At 43.5% G+C, this 26,321-nt stretch overlaps 1 protein-coding gene across 7 annotated transcripts in view; it reads right to left on the reverse strand.

Annotated features, from left to right (window-relative positions):
- The window catches only part of LOC140491527 (rap1 GTPase-activating protein 2-like), a 407,584-nt gene that overhangs the window by 285,150 nt on the left and 96,113 nt on the right, over positions 1–26,321 (reverse strand). The window contains exon 1 of one of the 7 annotated variants that reach the window (XM_072589837.1): positions 15,993–16,121. The exons of the other annotated variants lie outside the window; for them this stretch is intronic. Within the exon in view, the coding sequence (XP_072445938.1) occupies positions 15,993–16,036 (44 nt within the window). The 5' untranslated portion in view covers positions 16,037–16,121. Of the gene's footprint in view, positions 1–15,992; positions 16,122–26,321 lie in introns of those variants that run through there. 7 annotated transcript variants of the gene reach the window in all.

Genomic DNA, 26,321 nt, shown 5'->3' on the forward strand with positions numbered 1-26,321 from the left:
CCATGTTCCCATTCAATACATTTAAGTTGGAAGAAAATCAGACGCAGAAAAGACAACTTCAGGTAAGTTTTGATTATTTTCCTTTCCTTTGTAGAGTTAGGACCTGGAAGCTTCTCTGTAAATACCGACACATGAATCAGCAGTAGGCCATTCATCTTGAGCTTGCTCCACCATTCCACAAAGTCATGGCTGATCTGTTTACAATCTGAAATCCACATACCCACCGGCACCTGATAACTTTTCACCTCCTGGTTTAATAAGAGATAGAGGAGGCTGGTACAATTACAACATGTAAAAGGCATCTGGATGGGCATATGAAAAGGAAGGGTTTAGAGGGATATGGGCCAAATGCTGGCAAATGGGACTAGATTAATTTAGGATTTCTGGTTGGCGTGGACAAGTTGGGCCAAAGGATCGGTACAACTGTATATGACTGGAAGCCGCGAAGAATCTATCTAGCTCTGCCTTAAAGTAATTTAAAGACTCTTCTTCTACCACCTGTACAGGGAGACAGTTCCAAAGACTCGTGACTCAGATGAAAAATTTTCTTACTCTATGTCATAGAGTAAGACCCCTGACTTTTAAACAGTGACCCCGATTCTCGATTCTCCCATAAGAGGAAACACCCTTGCCACAGCTACCCCATCCAGACCTTTTGGGGTTCAATACATTTCAAGCAGGTTGTCTCTCATTCTTCAAAACTTCAGCGGATACAAGCTTAACCTGCCCGATCTTGCCCCACAAGATTATCTGTGTCAAGAGTCTGGCACTGGAAAAGCACAGCAGGTCAGGCAGCATCCGAAGAGTAGGAGAATCGAAGTTTTGGGCAAAAGCCCTTCATCAAGAATGAGGCTGGGAGCTGAGGGTGTGGAGAGATAAATGGGAGGGGGGTGGGGCTGGGGGGAAGGTAGCTGAGAGTGTGAAAGGTGTATGGAGGTGGGGGTAAAGGTGATAGGTCAGAGGGGAGGGTGGAGCAAATAGGTGGGAAGGAAGATGGACAGCTAGGACAGGTCATGTTGGGCGGTGCCGAGTTGGAAGGTTGGATCTGGAATGAGGTGGGGGGAGGGGAAATGATGAAACTGGTGAAATCCACATTGGTGCCATGGGGTCGCAGGGTCCTGAGGCGGAAGAGGAGGCATTCTTCCACCAGACATTGGGTAGTTAGGATTTGGCAATGGAGATGGCCCAGGACCTGCATGTCCTTGGTGGAGTGGGAGGGGGAATTGAGGTGTTTGGCCACGAGACAGTGGGGTTGGTTGGTGCGGGTGCCCCAGAGATATTCTCTGAAGCGTTCAGTGAGTAGGCGGCCTGTATTCCCAGTGTAGAGGAGACTGCATCAGGGGCAACAGATACAGTAAATGCCATGTGTGGAAGTGCAAGTGGAACTTTGATGGATATTGAAGGCTCCTTTGGTGCCTTGGATGGAGGTGAGGGTGGAGGCGTGCGCGCAGTTTTTGCAATTCTTGCTGTGGCAGGGGAAGGTGCCAGGACGGGAGGGTGGGTTGGTGTAAGCCGTGGACCTGACGAGGAGTCGCAGAGGGAACGGTCTTCACAGAAAGCAGATAGGGGTGCAGAAGGAAATATACCTCTGGTGGTGGAGTGCGTTTGTAGGTGGCAGAAATGACGGAGGATGATGCGATGTACATGGAGTTTGGTGGGGTGGAAGGTGAGGACTAGGGGGGGTCTGTCCTTTTTGTGGTTGGAGGGTGGGGTTTGAGGGCAGAGGTGCGGGAAGTGGATGAGATGCACTAGAGGGCATCATCAACCACGTAGGAGGGGAAATTACGGTCTTTAAAGAAGGAGGTCATCTGGTGTGTTCTGTGGGGGAACTGGTCCTCCTGGGAGCAGATGCAGCAGAGGCGGAGGAATTGGGATAAGGCTTAGCGTTTTTACAGGAGGCAGGATGGGAGGAGGTGTAGTCCAGGTAGCTGTGGGAGTTGGTATGTGTGTAGAAGATGTAAGTGTTGAGTTGGGGTGGAATATGTTGGTGAAGTTGATGAACTGTTCAACGTCCTAATGGGACGAGGTGGCGCCAATGCAGTCATCAATGTTGTGGAGGAAAAGGTGGGGAATGGTGTTGGTATAACAATGGAAGATGGAATCTTCCACTTGGCCAAAAAAAGACAGGCATAGGTGGGGTCCAGCGAGTGCCCATGGCTACCTCTTTCACCTGGATCCTCTCACTTCCAGCAGACAAAAGGGGTAGCAATGGGCACCCGCTGGTCCCAGTTATGCTTGTTTCTTTGTCGGCTACGTAGAACAGTCCATCTTCCATAGTTACACCAGCACCATTCCTCAACTTTTCCTCTGCTACATTGATGACTGCATTGGCACCACCTCGTGCTCCCACAAGGACGTTGAACGGTTCATCAACTTCACAAACACTTTCCACTCTGACCTTAAATTCACCTGGACCATCTCTGACACCTCTCTCCCCTTACTGGATGTCTCCATCTCCATCAGCGGTGGACATCTTTTACAAACCCACCAATTCCCACAGCTACCTGAACTACACCTCCTCCCATCCTGCCTCCTGTAAGATTGCTATCCCTTATTGCCAATTCCTCCGCCTCTGCTGCATCTGCTCCCAGGACGACTAGTTCCACCACAGTACACACCAGATGGCCTCCTTCTTTAAAGACCGTAATTTCCCCTCCCACGTAGTTGATGATGCCCTTTAGCACATCCCATCCACTTCCCACACCTCCACCCTCAAACCCCACCCCTCCAACCGCAACAAGGACAGAATCCCCCTCACCTTCCACCCCACCAACCTCTGTGTACAATGTATTATCCTCCGCCATTTCTGCCACCTACTAACACACTCCACCACCAGAGATATATTTCCCTTTGCACCCCTATCAGCTTTCTGTGAAGACTGTTCTCTCCGTGACTCCCTTGTCAGGTCGATGCTCCCTACCAACACACCCTCCCCTCCTGGCACCTTCCTCTGTCACCGCAGGAACTGCAAGAACTACGCGCACACCTCCCCCCGCCTCCCCCACATCCGTCCAATGCCCAAAAGGAGCCTTTCACATACATCAAAGTTTCACCTGCTCTCCCACATGTCATTTACTGTAACCATTGCTCCCAATGTGGTCTCCTCTACATTGGGGAGACAGGATGCCTACTCACAGAGCGGTTCAGAGAACGTCTCTGGGACACCCGCACCAACCAACCCCACCATCCCATGGCCAAACACTTCAACTCCCCCTCCCACTCCGCCAAGGACATGCAGGTCTTGGGCCTCCTCCATCACCACTCCCTAATGACCCAAAGCCTAGAGGAAGAATGCCCCATCTTCCACCTTGGGACCCTGCAACCCCATGGCATCAATGTGGATTTCACCAGTTTCCACATTTCCTCTCTCCCCACCTTACCCCAGATCCAACCTTACAACTTGGTATCACCTCCATGACCTGTCCTACCTGTCCATCTTCCTTCCCACCTATCCGCTCCACCCTCCCCTCTGACGTTTTACCATTACCCACCACCTCCATTCACCTATTACACTTTCATTTATCTCTCGGCTCCCAGCCTCATTCCTGATGAAGGGCTTTTGCCCGAAACGTCGATTCTCCTGCTCCTCGGATGCTGCCTGACCTGCTGTGCTTTTCCAGCACCACACTCTTGACTCTGATCTCCAGCATCTGCAGTCCTCACTTTCACCACAAGATTATCTGCCCCTTCCAGGTATCAATCCAGTAAACTTCTTTCTGAACTATCTTCCTTAAAATGAGGTGATGAATGCTGTGCACAACACTCTATAGTAAAGGTCAGACCTCCTCTATGCCAGTTGTTGACCCCTCCACTCATCCCCTATTGTAAGACTCTCTGCTAAACCTTAATCCACACTTACTTAAGTGCCAGAGGAGAAATCAACCACAGAGAATTATGATCATTGTGAAACTCCAAAAACCACAGACAGGCCGATCTCACTCATCTTTAGCCTATGAATGAGCTTTCTATGTGCAATCAAATTCTAGTAAGATGCTATGGCCCACTGGGACTCAGGTGACTTTATTTTGAACCTTAAAACACACCAAAGTCCAAAAACATATGCTATCTTTGAACAATCCAATCAAAAGAGGTAGAAAGCTCACAACGCATCTGAAAAGTTGTTGAGTTGGGAAATATTTGGATCAAATTAAACCGACTTCAATCCAATTGATTTGGATCCGGAAATATTACCCTGGCCTTTCATATGCCTCAAATCACGGAGGAGAATTTCTAGTTGAGTACTTCTAAGCCAAATGGGAACACACACTGGGAGACTGCCCCACTCCTGGCCCTAGGTTCATGACCATATGATTTCTTGGATGGAAAATCACCAGCTGGGAATCTGCATTTTCCCACCATTCCCTGCCAGTGTGCGCCAGGAGCAATGATGTTGACTCTCTCCCTTCCAATCTCCTGTGCATCTGTGGAGTATTATTTCTCACAAGTCAACTATTGAGATAATCCATTGACACATACTTTCTCCCCCTGCTAGCTGCTCCAGCTGTAGTTACTGTGAAAGATGTTTAAAGAATGTTTGAGTGGAGACAAACTGGGAACAATCTCATGTTGCCATTCCTGGAGACAATCTGGGCACTGGGCAAGAGTAAATCTATTGGCCTTTCACCCCCGGGATTTGGCTTTGATGTAAGCGAGCATGAGTGTAACTTCAGAAATATTTATATTTTCCATAGAAAATAATTGAGTATGAAATCCCAGCTTACAATTTAACCAAGATGTATATACTTTCTGATCGGTGCTACAAAACGGTGTTATTTAAAATGCGTTAATACCAGCGTTAAAATCATGCTGACTGGAAAAACTAGGCCTGAGTGATTGCATTCCATACATTACACTCCTATGTTCCTAGCAAAATTTCACACTGCATTTTCAGTTTGTCTATAGGGCCAGATTTCACATTTGTTTGCCAGCAATTACAGTACTCATGGCCATGTGCTCGACCAACAACTGCAGGAATAGTTGGGGGAATTTAAGATTGTTTCTCATGAAGGCTGCTGCTGCTGCTAATTCAATTTGATCTCAGAAACAAACCATCTGAGGCCTGCACTCTGGTTTCAATCTTAGTCCCAGTCACCCCCTCCTACTGTGTGCAACAAGCCTTGTGTCCCAGTCCAAAACCATCAGCCACTCATCCTCATTTACACGGTACCTTACCTTGACAATCATGTTCAGTACTCTATCTTTGGCTGCGTTTTTCAATCTAGGGCCTCACATGCATGTCTATCTTCCCTTGCCGTTGAAGTAGTGACAGATCCATCAGTCATATCAGATTTACACTCTTGCTAAAACCTTCCACTCCAAACTAGCTTCACGTGCCACCCCTCCACCCCCCACCAAAACCGACTTTCTTGACCACCTTCTCCATTTCTGCCATCACTGTTGGCATCCACTCTTTCCTCTATGAAGTGCTGTCAGATGTGAAAGACAGAATGGGGCAGAATATTCTGCTGCTCAGTAGTACAGAAACACCATTTATACATGTAATTGGGGTGGTGGAGCAGAGAAAGCTCTGGGACCCTGTTCCACTAATAGATAATTGCAAGTTCTTGCACATTGTTATTTTTTCAGTTCTGGTTTTAAGAGCCTCTTCATCTGTTTGACAAAGAATTTGGAAAGTACCATGTGATTGTTAGAAGGTGGGTCACTCCAGCACAGGTTTATCAATGAATAGAGAAGCTGCCTCACTGCATTTGCATTAGGAGTTCCGTAACTCTGGCAACCATTAACTGTTAGTAGGACAACGGAAATAACAACATCCTAAATTATGCAAAACTGTGTTCACTGATGTACATGGACAAATACATTTGACCATATTATCTGTCTATTGCCCTGCCAACATATTGTACACCATACATCATTAAAGAGCAACCTGGAACCAAATCTCCTGGGACTGTGACATCCCAAGAGATTATGCCAGGATTACACTAGTGTCTGAGAAGTCCTAGAGTCAAAGCATCCCTGAGGCAGGCCCCAAGGTCCTACTCCAACCCCGAACCAGTGCACAGCTCTCCTGTAATCCTCTGGATTTTCCTTCCAGTCCATGAACAAGAGTCTTTGTGTTGGCAGGTTTAATTTTGCTCTGGTGACCATTCCCTCCTGTCACACAGCACCAATCCCACTATTTCAAGGGTCACCCCATCCCGGCTCCCAGTTCTTCCTGATATCTATAGTTCCTCCCAGAGCAGGATCCCCCAAACCACCTGATTCATCCATCCCAAGAGTTAGTTCTGCCCAGAATAGGGAAGACCCCATCCCAATCCGTTCCTCTAATGGCATTATTTCCTGTAATGGGCAATTGGAGGTTTCACTGGATGCAAGAGATTGGTAGAATGTCCAAAGTGCTTTCCTAGAATCCCTACAGTGTGGAAACCAGCCCTTTGGTTCCACAGAGTAACCCACCCAGACCCATTCCCCTACTCTATTATTCTACATTTCCCTTGATTAATGCAGCTAACCTACACATCCCTGAACACTATGGGCAATTTCCCGTGGTCAATTCACCTAATCTACACATCACTGGAGTCTGGGTGAAAACCGGAGCACCTGGAGAAAATCCACATGGATCCGGGGAAAACGTATTAACTCCACACAGTCAGTCACCCAAGGCTGGAATTGAACCTGTGTCGCTGGTGCTGAGATGCAGCAGTGCTAACCACTCAGCCACCGTGCCACCCACTTATTCATTTTGGCCCCTTATTCATTTTTGCTATAATCATATCGAAATAGCAAATTAAAGAGATGTTGCCCTCATGCTGGGCTATTGATTTGTAGGTGAACTGAATCAGAAAGGTTTGGCTTGTTGGACAGAATTCGAATGTAACTGAAACATTTGTTTGCATTGGTTTGTATTTAAGGAACTGAGCAGTGACTGAGTTTAGAACCTGCAGCCAATACAGCTGATGTTGTTTCCCAGAGCAGCGAGATTTTATATCCCTTCTCTTTGTCAAAATATTTGCATCTGTACCCAGTCAAAGTGAAAGTTAAACTGTTCCTTGATGGCCTATAAAAGCCTATTATAGGAAAGGGAGAGGACAAATCACACTCACAAAAACAAAACTTGTGGTCCCAAACACTGGACCTCCATGCTTTTTTTTGAATTCTACAGTTTAGACTCAGCATTTTCAATTATTAGCCTGTCTGTAGGTAAAAGCAGGTCCTCTCCTTTCTGATAACATTTCCAAAATAAGAGTCAGACCCTGGAAGTAAACATCAAGTTACCTGGAAGAATCCCATTGGCTGTTTTTTCTAACCTTCCTCCTTGAACGTTTAGCCCATCTTTCCTAAAGGTTTAGGCCTGCCTTGGGGTAGATATCCACTGTTATTGGGATGTGGCCACCCTGGCTGGACAAACACTTACATTCCCTCCCCAAATGCTTGAGAAGTTGGCCGTGAGCCACTTTCTGGAATCGTGATAGCCTGCTTCAGAGCTCCTGTTCACCCACAGTGCTGTTGTGGAAGGAATCCCAGTGTGTTGACCCAGCGATGGTAAAAGAACAGCGATATAGTTTCAGCACAGAATGGTGTGTGGCTTGCTGCATCTGCTGTCCTTGTTCTTCTAGATGGTAGCAGTCACGTCTTTGGAAGGTGCTGTCGTAGGGCCCTTGATGAGTTACTCCAATGCGTCTTGGAGAGACCTTGCACTATGTATCAGGGATGGAGGGAGGGGTTGTTGAATGTAGCAAATGGGATGTCAATTTGACAGGCTGCTTCGCTCTGGATGGTATCGAGCTTCTTTAAGTGTTGTTATTCCCATCATTAACCCTGTATCAATGCATTGGTGAAAGGTTTTGCCTCAGTTGTATAGCCTGCACTGCAATTGGAAAGGTGGAGGAGTATGGACGCACGTGTCATATGTGAACGTGGCCTATTCTTTTTCTAATCCAAGTGACTGCACAGGCACATTTTCCAGCAAAAGTTACTGGTGTTTCAAATGCTTCCGTCACCAAGACCAGCAAACGTAAGATGATCAAGCAAGCTCTAGGCCGAGAAGCACACATGAGATGTTCTGAAATCTGATGATCACAAGCTCTTGAATCTTTTTTTAACCATATTTAGTATGGTAGCTTTTGCTTATTTCAACGGAGATTGTGTAGACTACATTTTAAGTTGCAGTAAAAGGTTTCCCTTTTAAATTTACCCATTTCTAGATTTATCGTGCTAAATCATTCAGCAATCATTCAGCTGAGGAATGTCTTATCTCAGGTTGTGCTAAAATATTTCAATTTTTAAGAAGTAGAATAGACCTTTAAAGAAAAGTCTTATTTCGGAGACAGAATATCTGATCATTTTGCTGTGGATTGGTCTCTTCTGTCAGTTCCTGTTTCAATTTGATTTCCTTAAATGATTTCTTGCAGTGGCACATTATTTTCCCTTTGCTTCATGGTCAGGTGTTATTTAAATGTTTTAACATCTGCATTAAAATCTTTCAACACACTTTATATTCGATGAATCAAATAATTTCTTATTGGTAATTCCCATCCAGAGATAACTTGGTCTTAGTCAATGAGGAGAACTCACCTATTCTTCTCTGAATAGGAAGACAATACTTTGGATAAATGTCAAATCTGTAACCCATGTTTCTGAAACAGTGTCCCTTTAACGTCTGGTCCACTTGGCTAAATTAAGCCAACTGAATGTTAATGACATTTTTCCATTACAAAAGGTTTTGGTTCAGTCAAACACTCTGCTTTGTGAATCCGTGATTTCCTGCTCATCCAATCTTACTTGCGGATACCAAGTTACAGTTCTTGTCCTCCTACCAAATGAGAGATTTGAAGAGCACAAAACCAGAGGGAGTGTTCTGGATCCATTTGTCCAACTAGAAGTTCGAACACAGTGTGGATTCTCTTACTCGTGTTTTTATTTTCATTCATTACATTGAGGATCTATTAATCACTGAATTGTGTGTCATTTTTCACGTAACATTTTCACATCTGTTTCACTTCTGCTAAACCTATTCAGCAACTACAATATAACAAGTTCAGAACCTGCATGGGCTGGGACATTAAGTTCCTTTCTGGTTGAATTTTCAGCATGTAGGGTAGGGTTGGAATCAAAATTTCTGTTCATCCCCATTGGCGGGTTATACATTTGCTATTAAGTGCTTAAAATGTTTTGGGCTGGTTGAGTTTCTCAATTGTAATTGGTGGGAACATGTTTTACATTCATTAGCATGTCATGAATGCTCACTAATACCCCAGGACGCTGAAATTATTTCCAAATATCCAATCTTGTTGGACAAACACATCAGTTCACAAATTTCAGTCTATATATGAGGTATGACAATGGTAAGGTGAGATGGTAACGTTGCCATAGTCTTACCAGACCATAGGGCTACTCTCAAGAGAGTATATAGTTTATCCTCAGGGTCATCATGCCTCTAGTGGGGAGAGGTTGCGAAGGAGAATCTGTCAAACTGATTGCAGTCATCATGGTAAGGTAGACCTCATCCAATGAGTATGAGCCTCTTTACTAACTTGGCTCCATCAGAAAATAGCCATTTTCTGAGTCATGGAGTCATTCTGGTGAGTGTTAGGATTGAAGCATTTCCATGCTGATCAGCTCATGAAATGTCTAAGTCATGAGTAATCTGGTTGATTGTTAGTAAACACTTGTGGTGTTATGAGCTCAAACTCAACAGGCGACCTTTTGTTGGCATGTACTAGGCCCTTGTAAGTCTTTGGGGAGAAGTGCTACATTCCAGTTGTATTAGAAAAAAGAGACCAGGTGGTGTGTGAACTGCTGAGAGTTGCAGCTCCTTTTATGCTTCAGGGTGAATGCTGGCAGATGTGGTAAGGGTCAGTACTACTGTCGGGCCTGTACAGGTCAGTGCAATGAAATGACATTCATTGACTTCCCATGAGGCATCTGCTGAAATGCTGACACCTGGTCTTGTGTGTAACAGTCCTCTACAATGGCAACCGTCAAACATTAACTCATAGGTGCAGGAAGCATTGAGTATACAGTGGCACACATCCATGACAGGGTGCAGCAGATCATTCATGCTCTGGTTCCCACTGGAGCTAGAGCTCTCTTGAGGCACCTGGGGGCACTGACTTCCCTTGTCTATCCAGGTTGTCTTCATCACTTGGAATGGCCTCTCGATGTCTTAAGGACAGCATGGAGAAGAGCATTGCTAATGTGTGGCGCTACCTAAATTGGCACTTCCAAAACGTCTATAGAACAAAGAGGTGCATGTCTCTTAATCATTTAGGTTTGCTGTTATGATTGACTTTCAACAGCAAAGCTTGGCCTAACATGGAACAGAAGCATTTTCTTATAAACACAGAGAATCTGGAGAAACTCAACAGTTTGGCAGTATCTGTGGAGAGAAAAACAGAGTTAATGTGTCGAGTCTCATATGACTCCTCTTCAGAACAGGAAGTACGGTGCTGCCCTTTCAGGAACGGGAACACAAATCTGTTGAAAACGACGGTTTCTGGATTATCTCTGGACATTCAAACTTTCTACTTAACGTCGGCCCCAGTGATAATTTTTTCATTCATTTGTGCAATGGTGGTGTTGCTGCCTAGGCCACCATTTACTAAGTTGAGAGTGAACTCCATTGCTGTGGGTCTGAAGTCACACTTTGGGCCAGACCGGCTTAGTTTCCTTCCATAAAGGGCAATAATGAACAGATTTCCTCACAATCAACAATGGTTTCATGGTCAACATTAGACTCTTAATTCTAGATTTTTATTCAATTCAAATTCCACTGCCTTCCATGGCAGGATTCGAACCTGGCTTCCCAGAACATTACCGGTGTCTCTGGATTAACAATCCAGTGATAATACTACCAGACCAACACCTCTCCAAAAATGGACCACATTGGAATCAGTTCAGGATTAATGAACGTAAATGGAGATTGTGTCCTAATCTCTTTCAGATCCTTCCATCTGGCTGGATGTTTAGCCCATGCCTATCTGCCATCAAACATTGGACCACTCTCCTGCATGATACTTCCCTGTCTCTAACACAGCCCAATTGTCCTGTTCCTGGGAATTAAATTACTTGCCCAACTATTTGTGCTTCTCATGTTGCGGAAATAGCAGAGTGTTGATGTAGCAGATACATGTCAGCAGGGTATTGTCATTTGCAAGTATGAGCTGTCAAACCATGAGACATTTAACAGGAAAACACAGCAATAGGTGAGGTCGATCAATGTATCCGAGTGACTGCAATTCAAACAAAGTAATTCATTGACGGAAACATTTAAAACATCTGGTCATGGCAGGTGCTACAGAAATGCAAGGTTTTCTTTCCTTTAGTAAATGTCAATCACTTAGGAGAAATGCTTGTTTCTTGAAGACAGGGACACCACACAATGTATTATAATGCTGCTAATGTAGCTAATAAACCCTTCTGGATTAATTCCATCATAAGATCGTAAGGAGGCATGTTCACTGGTACAATGTTCAGCATCATTCACAACTCCTTAGATCTGAAAGCAGTCAATGTCCATCCACAGCAAGACCTGGACAATATCCAGACTTGGACAGATAAGTGGAAAATGATATTCATACCATATAAGTGCCAGGAAATGACCAGCTCCAACAAGGGAGAATTGAACCATCTCCTTTTGACATTCAATGACACTGCATTCGCTGAATCTCTCATTAGCAACATCCTGGGGAGTTACCACTGACCTGAAACTGGACCAGCCATGTAAATATGGTTACTATTGTAAGAGCAGATCAGAGGTTAGGAATTCTGTGGTAAGTGATTCAGCCCCCCGACCATCCCAAAACTTGTGCATCATTGACAAGGCACAGGTCAGGAAAGTGATGAAATATTCCCTATTTTCCAGGATGAGTGCAGCTCCAACGACTCACAAAAATGTAACACCATCCAGGACAAAACAGGTGGAAACAGATGAGGTGGAAGGAAGGAATTGCAGGGTGATGCATGTTGACAGCATAAAATACAGCTGACAATAATGGGGTTAAGTGAAGTTGATGAAACAGAAGCTAATAGTCAAAGGAATGAGGAGATCACAGGGCATTGTAGCACTAATATGAATGTGTCAAATGCAAGGAAAGGTAATGAATAGATTTAAAGTGCAACAATCAAGTGAATCACACTGCCTTATTAAAGGTTACTGACTTAGTTAACCATTGATATGTTATTTTTTGAAAAAAGAGAAGAGTCAGATTTACTGGTACTACTGCTACACATGCTATGGGTGTGTACACTGGAAGTCAAGGGTGGGGTTGCACTTCCTGGTAGCTATTCTTTAAATCTGCAGAAGTTATCTGATGGTGTAAAAGTGCAATTACTGAAAAGTCAGTCAACTTTAAACACATCCATCCAACACTTGAAAACAGATGGCTATTGCACCATTGAAAGCATCTCCACACTGGGTGATATACAGGGGTCAATCTTATGGTATTTTGGCTAAGTGCCATTTTGGCAAGTGTCATCGTGTCAAGACACTATGAATTGCTAGTTCTGTGGACAATTCATGCCAATCCCACATCTCTGCAATTGTTCCTCAGGGGAGTGTCCTAGGCCCAACCATCTTCAGTTGCTTCATCAATGGCCTTCCCTTCATCATAACGTAGGAAGTGGGAATGCTCACTGATAATTGCACAATGTTCAGCACCATTCGCGACTCCTCAGATATTGAAGTAGTCCATGCCCAAATTTAGTAAGACCTGGAAAATGTTCAGATTTGGTTGACAAGTGGCAAGGAACACTCACGCCATATGAATGCCAGGCAATGACCATCTCTAACAAAGAGGGAATCTAACCATCACTCTTTGATATTCAATGGCATTACCATCACTGAATCCCCAATATAAATATCCTGGGGGTTACCATTAACCTGAAACTGAACAGGATTAGTCACAGGAGAAAGTGAGGACTGCAGATGTTGGAGATCAGAGCTGAAAAATGTGTTGCTGGAAAAGCGCAGCAGGTCAGGCAGCATCAAAGGAGCAGGAGAATTGACGTTTCGGGCATAAGCCCTTCCTGAAATGTCAATTCTCCTGCTCCTTTGATGCTGCCTGACCTGCTGCGCTTTTCCAGCAGGATTAGTCATATAAATATAGTGGCTTAAGGAGCAGTTCAGTGGCTTGGAATTCCTGACTTCCCAAAACCTGTTCACCATCTACAAACCACAAGTCAGGAGTGTGATGGAATATTCCCCAATTGCCTGGATAATTGCAGTTCCAACACCACTTCCACAGCTTGACACAATCCAGCACAAAGCAACCCGCTTGATTGGCACCACATGCACATCCACTCCCTCCATAATGATGCTCAGTGCTAGGTACATGATGCACTGCAGAAATTCACTAAGGCTCCTTAGGCAACGCTTTCCAAACACATGACCACCACCATCCAGGAGGGAAAGAGCAGCAAATACATGGGAACACCACCACCTGCAAGTTCCCCTCCAAACCACTCACCATCCTGATTTGGAAATATATCGCCATTCCTTTAGTGTCACTGGGTCAAAATCCTGGAATTCCCTTCAGAATGTAATTGTGGGTCAACCTACACCAAATGGACTGCAGCACAAGGAGGCAGAACACCACCATCTTTCCAAGAGCAGTTAGGGATTGGCAATAAATGCTGACCCACCCACATCCCATAAATGAATGAAGAAAAACATTATAAATACAAGTTCCCTCTATTTCTGTTCCCAGGCCACGTGACAGTCACCTACATGGCTGGAGGCTGGGAAGAAGAAGGAGTGGCGAGAAGCCTTCATTCAACTTTTCCCCCCTCCAATACTGTACAGGGATTTGGCCTCACTTCAACTTAGAGTGGTACTGTGCAGCTCAGATCAGAAACACAACAAGGTCATTCAGGGGAGTTGAATCATCATCATCTCAAACTGTGGGGCTGCTCATTGCATTGCTGATTATAAATGATAGGGAAAGCAATGTCACTTTTACCATCAGCTATATATCTGCATCCTTTTGTGTTAATAAACTTGACAACCATCCAAATGTATTTCGTCAGGAAAATGAGACACCATTTGTTGGCTGACAATAATACATCAGACAGTTTATGAAGTTTGCACTGAATTATTAATTCAGAGGAGCTTCGGTGTCACCTGTAGGTATTGGAATACTAGCTACAAATTCTTTTTGTATGATACAAATAAAAAAGGTGATTTTTTTATTATCCTCTCCACAAAATAACCTACAAATCACAATCTCGTGATGACTATTGCATTGAAGTGGATTTGCACTGATACTTTGCCGGAGCAGTCAGATTTTACTTTGGAGTCAAGATAATTGCCAGCAAATTCCTTGGGCTTTCTCCCGATCTGGTAAAAGCCACGGGCTTAAAAGGTGGAGGAAAAGGCAAGAAACATTCCTAGCTAGAGTTTGGCAGGCCATTTTGACCATGGGAGCATCACAATGAAGTCAGTTTCTCCACACAGCTGCATTTTGTCAGCACACAACACTGGATAGAAATCGGGAAGAGAAACCCAACAACAACTTACACTTACATAGCAAGTTTGAAAGAACTGCTGAAGCTTAAATCAGAAATGAAAACAGAAGTTGCTAGAAAAGCTCAGCAGGTCTGGCAGCAGCTATGGAGAGGAATCAGAGTGGGTGGCACAGTGGTTAGCACTGCTACCTCACAGCGCCAGAGACCTGGGTTCAATTCCCGCCTCAGGCGACTGACTGTGTGGAAGTTGAACATTCTCCCTGTGTCTGTATGGGTTTCCTCCCACAGTACAAAAATGTGCAGGTTAGGTGAATTGACCATGCTAAGTTGCCCATTGTGTTAGGGGAACATGTCTGAGTGGGTTGTGCTTCAGCAGGTTGGTATGGACTTGTTGGGCTAAAGGGCCTGATTCCATATTGTAAGTAATCTAATCTTAATGTTTTGGATCCAGTGACCCTTCCTCAAAACTGTTCTGAGGAAGGGTCACTGGACCTGAAACGTTAACTCTAGCAATTTCTGTTTTTCCTACGCTTATATAGTACCTTCGATGTGATACTCATAGAGAATGACAGCACGGAACGTGATAAAGAAATTTAAGAAACTTCACAGCACTCAAACAGAAGGAAAATCTTGCTCAACGGTCTGAGGAATGCTTTAAAGACAGAAACTAATGTAGAGAGGTGGCAACATTTAAGGGGAGAATTTCTGGGCCACTGATGGTGGAGAGATTAGATTAGAGGACAGAGTTAGATGAAAGCAGAATGTTGTGAGACTGGAAGATGGCCACAGAGATAGTGAGGGGCAGATACTTTTAATGAACCTGTTCAAATACTTAAAGTCACACCTCTGGAACAGGTGGGACTTGAACCCAGAGCTCCTGGCTCAGAGGTAGGGACACTACCACCACACTCCAGAAGAAGGGTGAGGGCCGGGGTTAAGACTTATTTTAAGCCAGGAATACTGAGGCCAAGTTCAGCTCTTTCAATCAGTGAAACAAAGCGAAGATCTGTGGACGCTGAAGGTCTGAAACAAGAACAGTAATTGCTGGAGAGACTCAGCAGGTCTGGCAACACCGGTGGGGGGAAAGCGGAGTTAATGCATTCAATCCAGGGACTGCTGAGTTTTTCCAGCTTTTCTGTTTCATTTCCGATCAGTTTACCGGTGATTTCCTTATCCATGCTACTTAACTCTCATGATCTGCCTGTATTGCTCGCTTTTCACTATGCCTCGGTACACGTGACAATAAATTCAATATCAGACCTCAGCCAAACAGGATCGTTTTTTTTTTAAACAGTTCTGCTCTCTTTGACTCACTGGCGGGTGGGACATTTAACTAGCGCCTGACACTTAACAAAACAGAGAACCTGCTGCAGCAGCCGGGGTCACTGTACCCTCATGACTTTTATCAGTGTGTTCCTCTTCCAGCCTCTGATGCTGCTGCACAGTACACAGATGGTTAATGTCTCTTTTAAAACGACCGGGAGAAAACAGGAGAAAAGGAAAGAGAGAGAGAGAGAGAGAAAGCAAGAAAAAGGGGAAACCAGTCACAACTTAAGAATAACACTCACCATCCGAAACCCCCAAATGAAACACTGCGCTTTCTTCGGAACATTGTTGCAGGACGTCAGTTCAGTGCAGAGTGTGTTTGACAGACAGCGTGAGTGTGTATGAAGCTTTAATTCAGTCAAACTGTGCTGGTCGCCTGACGTGATGTACAACCAAGCTTCCAATTATTCACCGCTTGAACCAATCAAGCAGGAAATCTATTTGCACCACTTCCTGTAACTTTCTGTATAAGTCGCTTCACTGTGTCAAAAAATTAAAATCAGCTTTGCTTATATTTTGTTTTGGTTTCCCACACCCTGGGGAGGCGGGGCTCAACTGGCTTCAGCGCTGGGTTTTAAAACAACAGAAAAGCCCCAACAGTTCCTCCATTCTCCTTTAAGTTCACACGCAAAAGAAAGAAACTCAAAAAACAAAACCCCCCACATTTTCCTTTGATCAGAGTAATCAGGAAAAGCTCCTTTGTATTGTGGTGTTGGTCGATTTTAAAAGTTGAACGTGCTGCCACGCTTTCTTCTGACACCGCGCAACGACTGTGACTAAACTTGGACGTTCAAGCAAACAGAGGGAAAAAAGAAAGAAACTTTGGGATGTTTTATTCATATTTGCCGCAAAAACAGGCAACGATGACATGGGGCAAAGCTGTTTCCTTTTACCCCGCGGCGACGGGACAAGTTTGTGTTTTATTCCACCCTAAACCTTGGGACTATAGCTTACAATGTGGGCCTTATCAGGCCGTGAGGGTATATACATTAAGTAAATATGCTCGGCTTTCAGCACCATTGGTCAATGTTGCCTTCCACCAGTGACGGTGGTGAAGTGTTACAGTTCACTGGGGTCCCAGTGGCTTTGGCAACATGACCTCACCACATAAGACCTTATGATGTAGAGGCAGAAATAGGCGATTCAGCCCATCGAGTTTGCTAGATCATTCAATGAAATCATGGCTGTTCTGATAAATCTCAACCCCACTTTCCTGCCTTTTCCCATTAAAACCTGATTCCCTTACTGTTTAATAATCTGTCTATCTCAGTCTTAAATGTACTTAATGATCCAGCACCCACAGCACGCAGTGGTAAAGAATTCTACGAATTCACTGCCCTTTGAGAGAAGGAATTTCTCCTCGTCTCTGTCTTAAATGTGTAACCCCTTACCCTGAGATGATGCCCTCTGGTTCTAGACTCTCCCACAAGGGGAAACCATCTTTCCCCAACTACACTGTCAAGTCCTCTAAGAATCTTATATGTTTCAATAAGGTCCTCTGTCATTCTTCTATATTAGAGAGCTTTGAGAAGATTTGTAACTCAGGTTGAGATTCTGGTTTTGGTTTTCGGATGTTTTGTCACCAAAATGATGTCACCACAGGAAATGACATCACAAACCCAAGGCAACCTAAACACGTAAATAGAAAGTGGGCCATGCTACCAGTGCTTTATCTGGAGGCTCACTGATGATGTTACCTAGTATGGTGACGAAACATCTGAAAACAAACCTTCCAGCTCAGCGAGCAAACCTACATCCAATTCTTCTATATACCAACATGGCCCAATCCATTCAACCTCTCCTCCTAAATCAAGCCTCCCTTACCTGGTATTAGTCTCTAATGCCATTATATCTTTCCTCAGATAAAGGGCCCAACATTGTTCCTGTATAGTACCTGGGGTCAGACTAGCATCTTGTAAAGTTTTAGCAAAATCTCCCCACTTTTATATTCCATTTTCTTTGAAATAGCCAACATTCCCTTTGCCATGCCTATATCCAATGAACTTAAATGTTTGCTTTTCGTGAATCGTGTATGAGGACTCCCTAATCCCTCTACTCTGTACATTTCTGCAGTCTTTCTCTATTTGAATAATATTCAGCTTCTCTATTCTTCCTGCAAAATTGCATAATTTCACATCTTCCCACATTATATTCCATTGGGCAAGCTTTTGCCTTCTCACTTAACCTGTCTGTGTCCCCCTGCAGATGCAATGTCTGCAGTGTCCTGTAACATCCATGTTGCAATTGGGAGCTCTAGATAGTGATGGTAGAGGCACTAATGTTCTTCTAATCACACGGCTCACCATGAATCTCTCCCATCCTCCACTGCAGTGAGTTGGAAAGGTTTGCAGGTTCATATACAACCTGTTTGGCCGTGTAATGAACACAACTTCCGTTGCCATCAAGTCCCAGGTGAATCTGCAGTGTCTGGCTCAAAGGCTCAGGGGCTACCCACTGCATCACAAGACCCACACTCAGTATCAAAGGTTCCCTGAAATACAGCATGTCTCCCAAACCCACAACATCCATCACCAAGAAGGACACGGGCAACAGATGCATGGGCTCAACCCCCAACTTCTAGTTCGCCTCCAAATACTCATCGTCTTGACTTGGAATGACATTGCCATTCATTCACTGTTGCTGTGTCAAATTCCGAAAACTCCCTTCCCAACAGCATAGTGGCTATCCCTAAACACAGCAAGAAGGCAGCTCACCACAACCCTCCCAAGGGCAATTAGGGTTGGGCAACAAATGGCGATCTAGCCAGTGACACCCACATTCTGAGAATGAATAAAAATAACATCGATAAGAGATGGAGCTTTATCTAATCTTGTAAACAGGGCAGCCAATTTCTCTTTATTACAAACAAAATTAATGTATTTATCTCCTCCTCCATTCCAACGCTCTAAATAGGTTGTGACTCTAATCTCTAGCATGTAGACTGATGGGCAGTCAAGTTGAAGGATTTATACTGATGAGGGGGTTTGATAGGATTGTTCTAGACAGCAAGGTAAAAACAATGACTGCAGATGCTGGAAACCAGATTCTGGATTAGTGGTGCTGGAAGAGCACAGCAGTTCAGGCAGCATCCAAGTAGCTTCGAAATTGATGTTTCGGGCAAAAGCCCTTCATCAGGAATAAAGGCAGTGAGCCTGAAGCGTGGAGAGATAAGCTAGAGGAGGGTGGGGGTGGGGAGAAAGTAGCATAGAGTACAATGGGTGAGTAGGGGAGGGGATGAAGGTGATAGGTCAGGGAGGAGAGGGTGGAGTGGATAGGTGGAAAAGGAGATAGGCAGGTAGGACAAGTCCGGACAAGTCATGGGGACAGTTACTGAGCTGGAAGTTTAGAACTAGGGTGAAGTCCACATTGATGCCCAGGGGTTGAAGTGTTCCGAGGCAGAAGATGAGGCATTCTTCCTCCAGGCGTCTGGTGGTGAGGGAGCGGTGGCAAAGGAGGCCCAGGACCTCCATGTCCTCGGCAGAGTGGGAGGGGGAGTTGAAATGTTGGGCCACGGGGCGGTGTGGTTGATTGGTGCGGGTGTCTAGGAGATGTTCCCTAAAGCACTCTCCTTGGAGGCGCCCAGTCTCCCCAATGTAGAGGAGACTGCATCGGGAGCAACGGATACAATATATGATATTATTGGATGTGCAAGTAAAACTTTGATGGATGTGGAAGGCTCCTTTAGGGCCTTGGATAGAGGTGAGGGAGGAGGTGTGGGCGCAGGTTTTACAGTTCCTGCGGTGGCAGGGAAAAGTGCCAGGATTGGAGGGTGCGTTGTTTGGGGACGTGGACCTGACCAGATCCTTCCCCTTGTGGGGAAGTCCAAAGCTAAGGGTCATACATTTGATTGTAACTAGAAAATCCAATTCTGGATTCAGAAGAAACTTGTTTTCCCAGAGTGTTACTGACCACCATACAAAATGGTTTAAAATAATAGCATAGATGCATTCCAGGGACAGCCAGATAAATACATAAAGGAGAAAATAATCAAAGGATATTTTGAGACGACAAAATTTCGGAAGATGGGAAAGGTCTAATTTGGACCAGTTGGGTTAGATAGTCTATTTCTGTTCTGAACATGTTAAATAATCTGTCATACATCATGCTTTGACCACAGGACAGACAGAGGATGTTAATACTCTACTCTTAATCTCCATTGAAATCATTTTAATCTAAAGTTTAATGTCATGAAACTGAGGCAAGGCTGGTGCAGTCGTGTGCTACATGAGCCCTTCAGCGTACTGTGCCATTGTGTAGTTAATTGTGGATTGCTCTCACGTATCAAAACTTTAAAGGCTTTAAGATTTTACAATCTAGACATTTTTCTTTTGGCACTTTTTAAATTCCTTCATTTTTTGTAAATTCTGGTTTTGTATTTTGTATTTTAAGATGGCACCAGAAAAGGGCAACTTTGTACATTTTTCACTATACTCCTGTATTTCTGTACGTCAGTAGAGTCCTAGAGTCATAGAGATGTACAACATGGAAACAGATCCTTCGGTCCAACCCATCCATGCTGACCAGATATCCCAACCCAATCTAGTCCCACCTGCCAGCACCCGGCCCATATCCCTCCAAACCCTTCCTATTCATATACCCATCCAAATGCCTCTTAAATGTTGCAATTGAACCACTTACTCTGGCAGCTCATTCCATACACGCACCACCCTCTGCGTGAAAAAGTTGCCCGTTAGGTCTCTTTTATATCTTTTCCCTCTCACCCTAAACCTATGCCCTCTAGTTACATGTGACAATAACATTTAATCCCAAAATAAGCTGGAAAGATAATAACTGATTTGCTTCATGAACTACCAACTAACCTGTTCATTTCTGTGTCCCCTATTTTGAAGCTATTGACATTCACTATTGGGCTATAACTTCCGAGACAAGTTGGCAGATTGACCAATAATACTGTCTCTTCAAATAAAAGCAAAATACTATGGATGCTGGAAATGTGAACCAGACAATGAGAATCCTGAAGAACAGCAGCTGGCCTGGCAGCATCTGTGGAGAGAGAAACTGAGTCATCGTTTCAAGTTCAGTATGACGTCTTCAGAACAGAACAAGTCTGAGTAAGTCATACCAGATTCTAAACATTAACTCTGTTTCTCTCTCTACAGATGCTGCCAGACCTGCTGAGCTTCTCCAACATTTTCTGCTTTTAATTTTCATTAATGTGTAAGCCTTTGGCAGGGATCAACTTTGGTGCATAATCCTAACTGTGCCTATTTTTGTCCTCGTTGAATATCCAGATATCTACTTTCCACTGTGAAAGTTGCATGGGAACACTGACTGCTTTTCCTTTCCTCCAGTCAACCCCAGCTGTCATTACCTAACTTGACATAGAGTCATAGAGTCATAGAGTCACACAGTATGGAACCAGACCCTTCGGTCCATCCAGTCCTCACTGACCATAATTCCAAACTAAAATATTTGGTTATTTTCTACAGAATTCCCACGTTCTGACCTGCTTTTGTAGCTCCAGTATTTACATAGTAGGCCTACTTAAGCTTCTGGTCAGTACTAACCTCCAGGGTGAAGATAGTGGGGTAATTAGTGATTGTAATACAATTGACTATTAAGAGATGGTTAGACTTTCTCTGGTTGGAGATGGTTAATGCTTGGTACATCTGTGGCACAAATGTTGCTTGCAAGGTAAGGAAGTATTCCTATTGGACATAGGGCTTCCTTTTCAAAATCCTGTAGAGTGGGGATGATTGGAGAAACTGCAGAAGGGTTCCAAATGGAAATTGTGCAATGGAAGAAAATACAGAATTGATTTTTCTGGTTTTTAACCTCAGTCAAGAAGCTCATATTATTGGGATTTTACCTATAACCCATAATTACACTCTAAGTAACTAAGCTTTTCAGCTTCATTCACATCTGAAATCTTTACATTTATTTCCATGCCATATGACTTAATGGCTATGATTTATTCTTGAGGCTTGTCACTATACAGTTTAATGATAAGTGTGATGCATAACTATCCATTATGAGTAACCCTTAAATTAGACTGAAGTTTTTAATGAGGTGACTGTCTGGTGGCATTATCGCTGGACAGTTAATCCAGTCCCCAGATCTGGGGACCTGGGTTTGAATCCTGCCATGTTAGATGGTGAAATTTGGATTCAATAAAAATCTCGAATTAAGAGCAAAAATAGAACTTGATGGAAAAGCTCAGCAGGTCTGGCAGCATCTGTGGAGAGAAGTCAGAGTTAACGCTTCAGGTTGAGTGACCCTTTCTCAGAGCTCCGAACTCAGTTCTCTCGACCTGAAATGTTAACTCTGGTTTCTCTTTACAGATGCTGCCAGACCTGCTGAGCTTTCACACCAACTTCTGTTTATGTTTCTGATTTACTGCATCCACAGTTCTTCTGGTTTTCACCTGAAATTAAGAATCTCATGATGACCACGAGTTGATTGTCAGAAAATCCATCTGGTTCATTAATGCCCTTTCGGAATCTGCCATCCTTACCTGGTCCGTCCTGTATGTGACTCCAAAAATGCAGTTGACTTTTAACTGTGACAATTAAAGATGGGCAATAAATGCTGGCCTAACCAGTGACACAGACATAAAGGAAAAAAATAAGTAAAGGACAGGATAGGGGACATTAATTTGCCTTAACCACTGTTTGATCCACCTTCCAAACACAAGCCTCATTACTTGGACAGTAAGTAAACAGTAAATATATAGTGCTTCGTGTTTCCTTGTTTCACTCTCCCCCATTGTCAGCTACATTACGTACAGACTGTACCATGCAGCCTGCTTACAAACCATACAGAGCACAATTGGATTACATTTCTAATGTCCAAATGAGATCAAGAGTCCAGAATCTGTGATAACTAGATTTTAACTACACCAATCCAGTAACTCTAACAGTGGATTGTTTCCAATTCTTTTCTAATTCTTTTCTATGTTTTCTATACTGAAGTGGAAGTTGCACTGAAAAAGTCATAGCTTTTATTGGAAGTGCCGGAATCTACCCTGAATCTAAACAGATCTACACAACTCTCCAAGGATCTGGAGTTTCTAAAAATTGAGACACTGCAAACGCTGGAGAAAAAAATACTTTTATAGTCATTGGAAAAAGCATTTCTCTCCCTCTCTCCATTTACTTATTGACTTTTTTTTGTTTTAACAGGAAACTGCTCCCAGTCTGAGAGTATGAGAGAGAATTATGAAATGAATTTGGAGGTTCTCTTTGCAAAGATGTGGATTTGAGTAAATCCTGCCATTGCAACATCCCATACTTTGTGCTTTCTCTTGAAGTGAGGAAAGATGGGAATTTCAGTCCCATTCTTTCAGTTATTTGTTAAAAACACAATTGCAATTCTCAAGCCCCAATAAAACAAAATACATTGCAACACAGAACAAATTTCTAAGTTTAAAGTTGTTGTGTATGATAAAAAAAAGAATCAAGGCTACAGTTGCATTATATTTAATATTAATTGTACCTATTATTACCACATAATAAAATATTGTTATGAGAGACATGTCCCTCTTCTTGTTAAGACTCTCTAATGGTTTATTCTCTACCACCCATCAATACACATGTTATTAGAAGCAATATAGAAAGGGTTGATAGCAGTAACGTAGCCCAACTATAAGTTGACAGTATATGGTACAAATTTGGAAAATATTATCTGTAAACATAGATCTTATCAAGTGGAATGGCCTCTTTCTGTGCAGTAACCAAACTTTAATACTACATTTTTGTGTAATTTAATTCCAAGTTTTTTAAAATTAGCCGATAATACTATTTTAACTCCTAAATTTCAATTTTGATGTGTCCTTTGCATTTGCTTAATCAAAAAAGATGGTTGAATTATTAGGAATGGTAAGTAGTTTTGCTTTTCTAATGCTGGTATTGTCTCACAACATCCTTCTACCATCTCATTATATTGCTCAGTGCAGCTAATGCATATCAGCAAGAAAACAATGAAGCTAATTAAAATGAGAACCATACTCTTTTATAGAAACTGCCATCTGTTTGGCACAGTGCACTGGCAGCAACTCAAGATTTTGCTGACATCCATGAACCACTTGAACTTTTCTCTCACAGTCTAACACTTCACAAAATCAGCATCCTTGAATTACTGTCTGCAGTTTTCTGGGTCTGTGCACTAGACGATCTGTACTGAAGCAAAACAAAGCATATCCTGTGTGATGTTAGAACATCGTTGCTTTGAATACACTCTCTAATACGGTGGAAGCCATCAAATCATTTGGACTTTGAATATGGATTATTTGTGGGCAAATGTTGTCTTGGGGTCAGTTCTAAAAGAGCAATTGAACTTAATACCACTTTCCAACTCTTGGTTAGAATCCTGTACATTATGGCCCTTCAAGAGCACACCTTTACGAAGCAAGTCCTTGTTGAACACACCGACCATTTCAGTCTCTACTGCTTACTCAAGGAGTCCATATCCCCACTCTCATCTGGGTGAAAAGGTTTGCCCCTCAAGTCCTTTCTCATCCTTCAACTAATAACTTCAATTCTATCTAATCTCTAGCCCAGTAGGCTGAAGTGCTGGTTTACGATGCAGAAAGACACCAACAGCATGTGTTCAATTGCTGTAGTGGCTAAGGTCACCAGGAAAGCCCTGCTATGTTAACCTTACCCCTTGCCTGAGGCACTGCGACACTCAGGCTAAAGTCACTGCCAGTCATCTCTCTCTCTCTCTCTCTCTCTATTGAGAAAGCAGCATACGGACATAGAGTCATAGAAATGTCCAGCATGGAAACAAATCCTTCGGTTCAACTAGGTACCATAAATTAACCTAGTCCCATATGCCAGCACTTGGCCCATATCCCTCTAAACCCTTCCTATTCATATACCCATCCAAATGTCTTTTAAATGTTGTAATTGTACCAACCTCCATCACTTCCTCTGGCAGCTCATTCCATACACGCACCATCCTCTGCGTGAATAAATTGCCCCTTAGGTTCTTTTAAAATCTTTCCCCTCTTGCCCTAAACCCACACCCTCTAGTTCTGGACTCACCCCACCCCTAAACTATTTACCCTTTCCATGCCCCTCATGATTTTATAAAGCTTTATAAGGTCACCCCTCAGCCTCCAACACTTGAAGGAAAACAATCCTTTGGGATTAGCAAGTTTTGAGAAGATTTGTAGCTCAGGTTGAGGTTCTCGATGTAGGTTTGCCCGCTGAGCTGGAAGGTTTATTTCCAGATGTTTTGTCATCCTGCTAGGTAACATCTTCAGTGGGCCTCCTGGCGAAGCACTGCTGAAGATTTCTGCTTTCTATTTATATGATGCCAAGGGATCTGAGTAGTCTAGTATTGTGGTAGTCCACACACCCACCAACACACTAAAACAAGAGCTAATGAACTTGAAAGACCCTATCCAGACAACAAGCAAAACTAATGTCATTTAGAAAATACCATGCAAGAACTGTAACAAACACTATGTTGGGCAAGCATGCAGAAAACTAGCCAACAGGATACATGAACATCAATTAGCCACAAAATGACATGACCCTCTTTCACTAGTATCCTTACATACAGATGAGAAGGGACACCACGTCGACTGGGCCAACACATCCATACTAGGACAAGCCAAACAGAGACATGCATGAGAATTCCTAGAAGCATGGCATTCCAACCGGAACTCTATCAACAAACACATTGACTTGGACCCCATTTACCACCCCTGAGAAAAAGAACAGGAAATGACATCACCACAGGAAATGACATCACCAACCCAATGAAACCCAAACATTTAAATAGAAGGCAGAAATCATCAGCAGTGCTTCACCCAGAGGCCCACTGAAGATGTTACCTAGAAGGATGATGAAACGTCTGGAAATGAACCTTCCAGTCAGTGAACAAACCTACATACAGTCCTTTGGGATTACGATGCCTTTCATTTTCACTTCAACACCTAGTGTTGTGGAAATAGTGCAGTATAAATGGATAAATGGCTTTAGTAGTGATGACCTTGGGTGAGAAAAGAATTTGGCCTCCACTAAACACTTCTGAATGACTTTTGTTAAGAAGTGCACGTGAGAACATGCCAGTCATCAATATCACTGAGATATGGTGCCACAGTCACTTCACAATTGCAATAGCCAGCTCCAGCTCAAACACGAGGTTTAGGTGCCTGGAGAAATTTAAAATGAGTAAATTTGCAATTGTGTGCTTGTGCAAATTCAGAGAGAAAGGAAGAAATGCCAGACTGGAAGTAAACATGCTTGTGATAAGCTTAAACAAGCAACCAAGTACAGGAAGTACTTGGAGAATTGGAGACAGAGGAGCTAGTGTGACTAAGAAACTGATGAGTTGCTGTGGCTTCTCAACTGAGCAGAATCAGTGAGCATCTTTCCTTTGGCAAGTTGATGAGCTGAATCATCAAGTTCTCGTACACTGTCTGCATCATTTTCTAGTTAAACTGCAACTGAAAACTGGTCGCATGCACCGTCAGCCCATTATTTCAACAGGATGAGACCGTGAAGAAACTTACAGCATGGGTGCCCATCTTTTCCTGTGATTATGACATAACAGTTACTGAAGTCTTCAGAAGATTTGCACAGCACACTTCATGTCCAGTG

The sequence above is a fragment of the Chiloscyllium punctatum genome, chromosome 19 (assembly GCF_047496795.1).
Source record: "Chiloscyllium punctatum isolate Juve2018m chromosome 19, sChiPun1.3, whole genome shotgun sequence".
Taxonomy (NCBI): domain Eukaryota; kingdom Metazoa; phylum Chordata; class Chondrichthyes; order Orectolobiformes; family Hemiscylliidae; genus Chiloscyllium; species Chiloscyllium punctatum.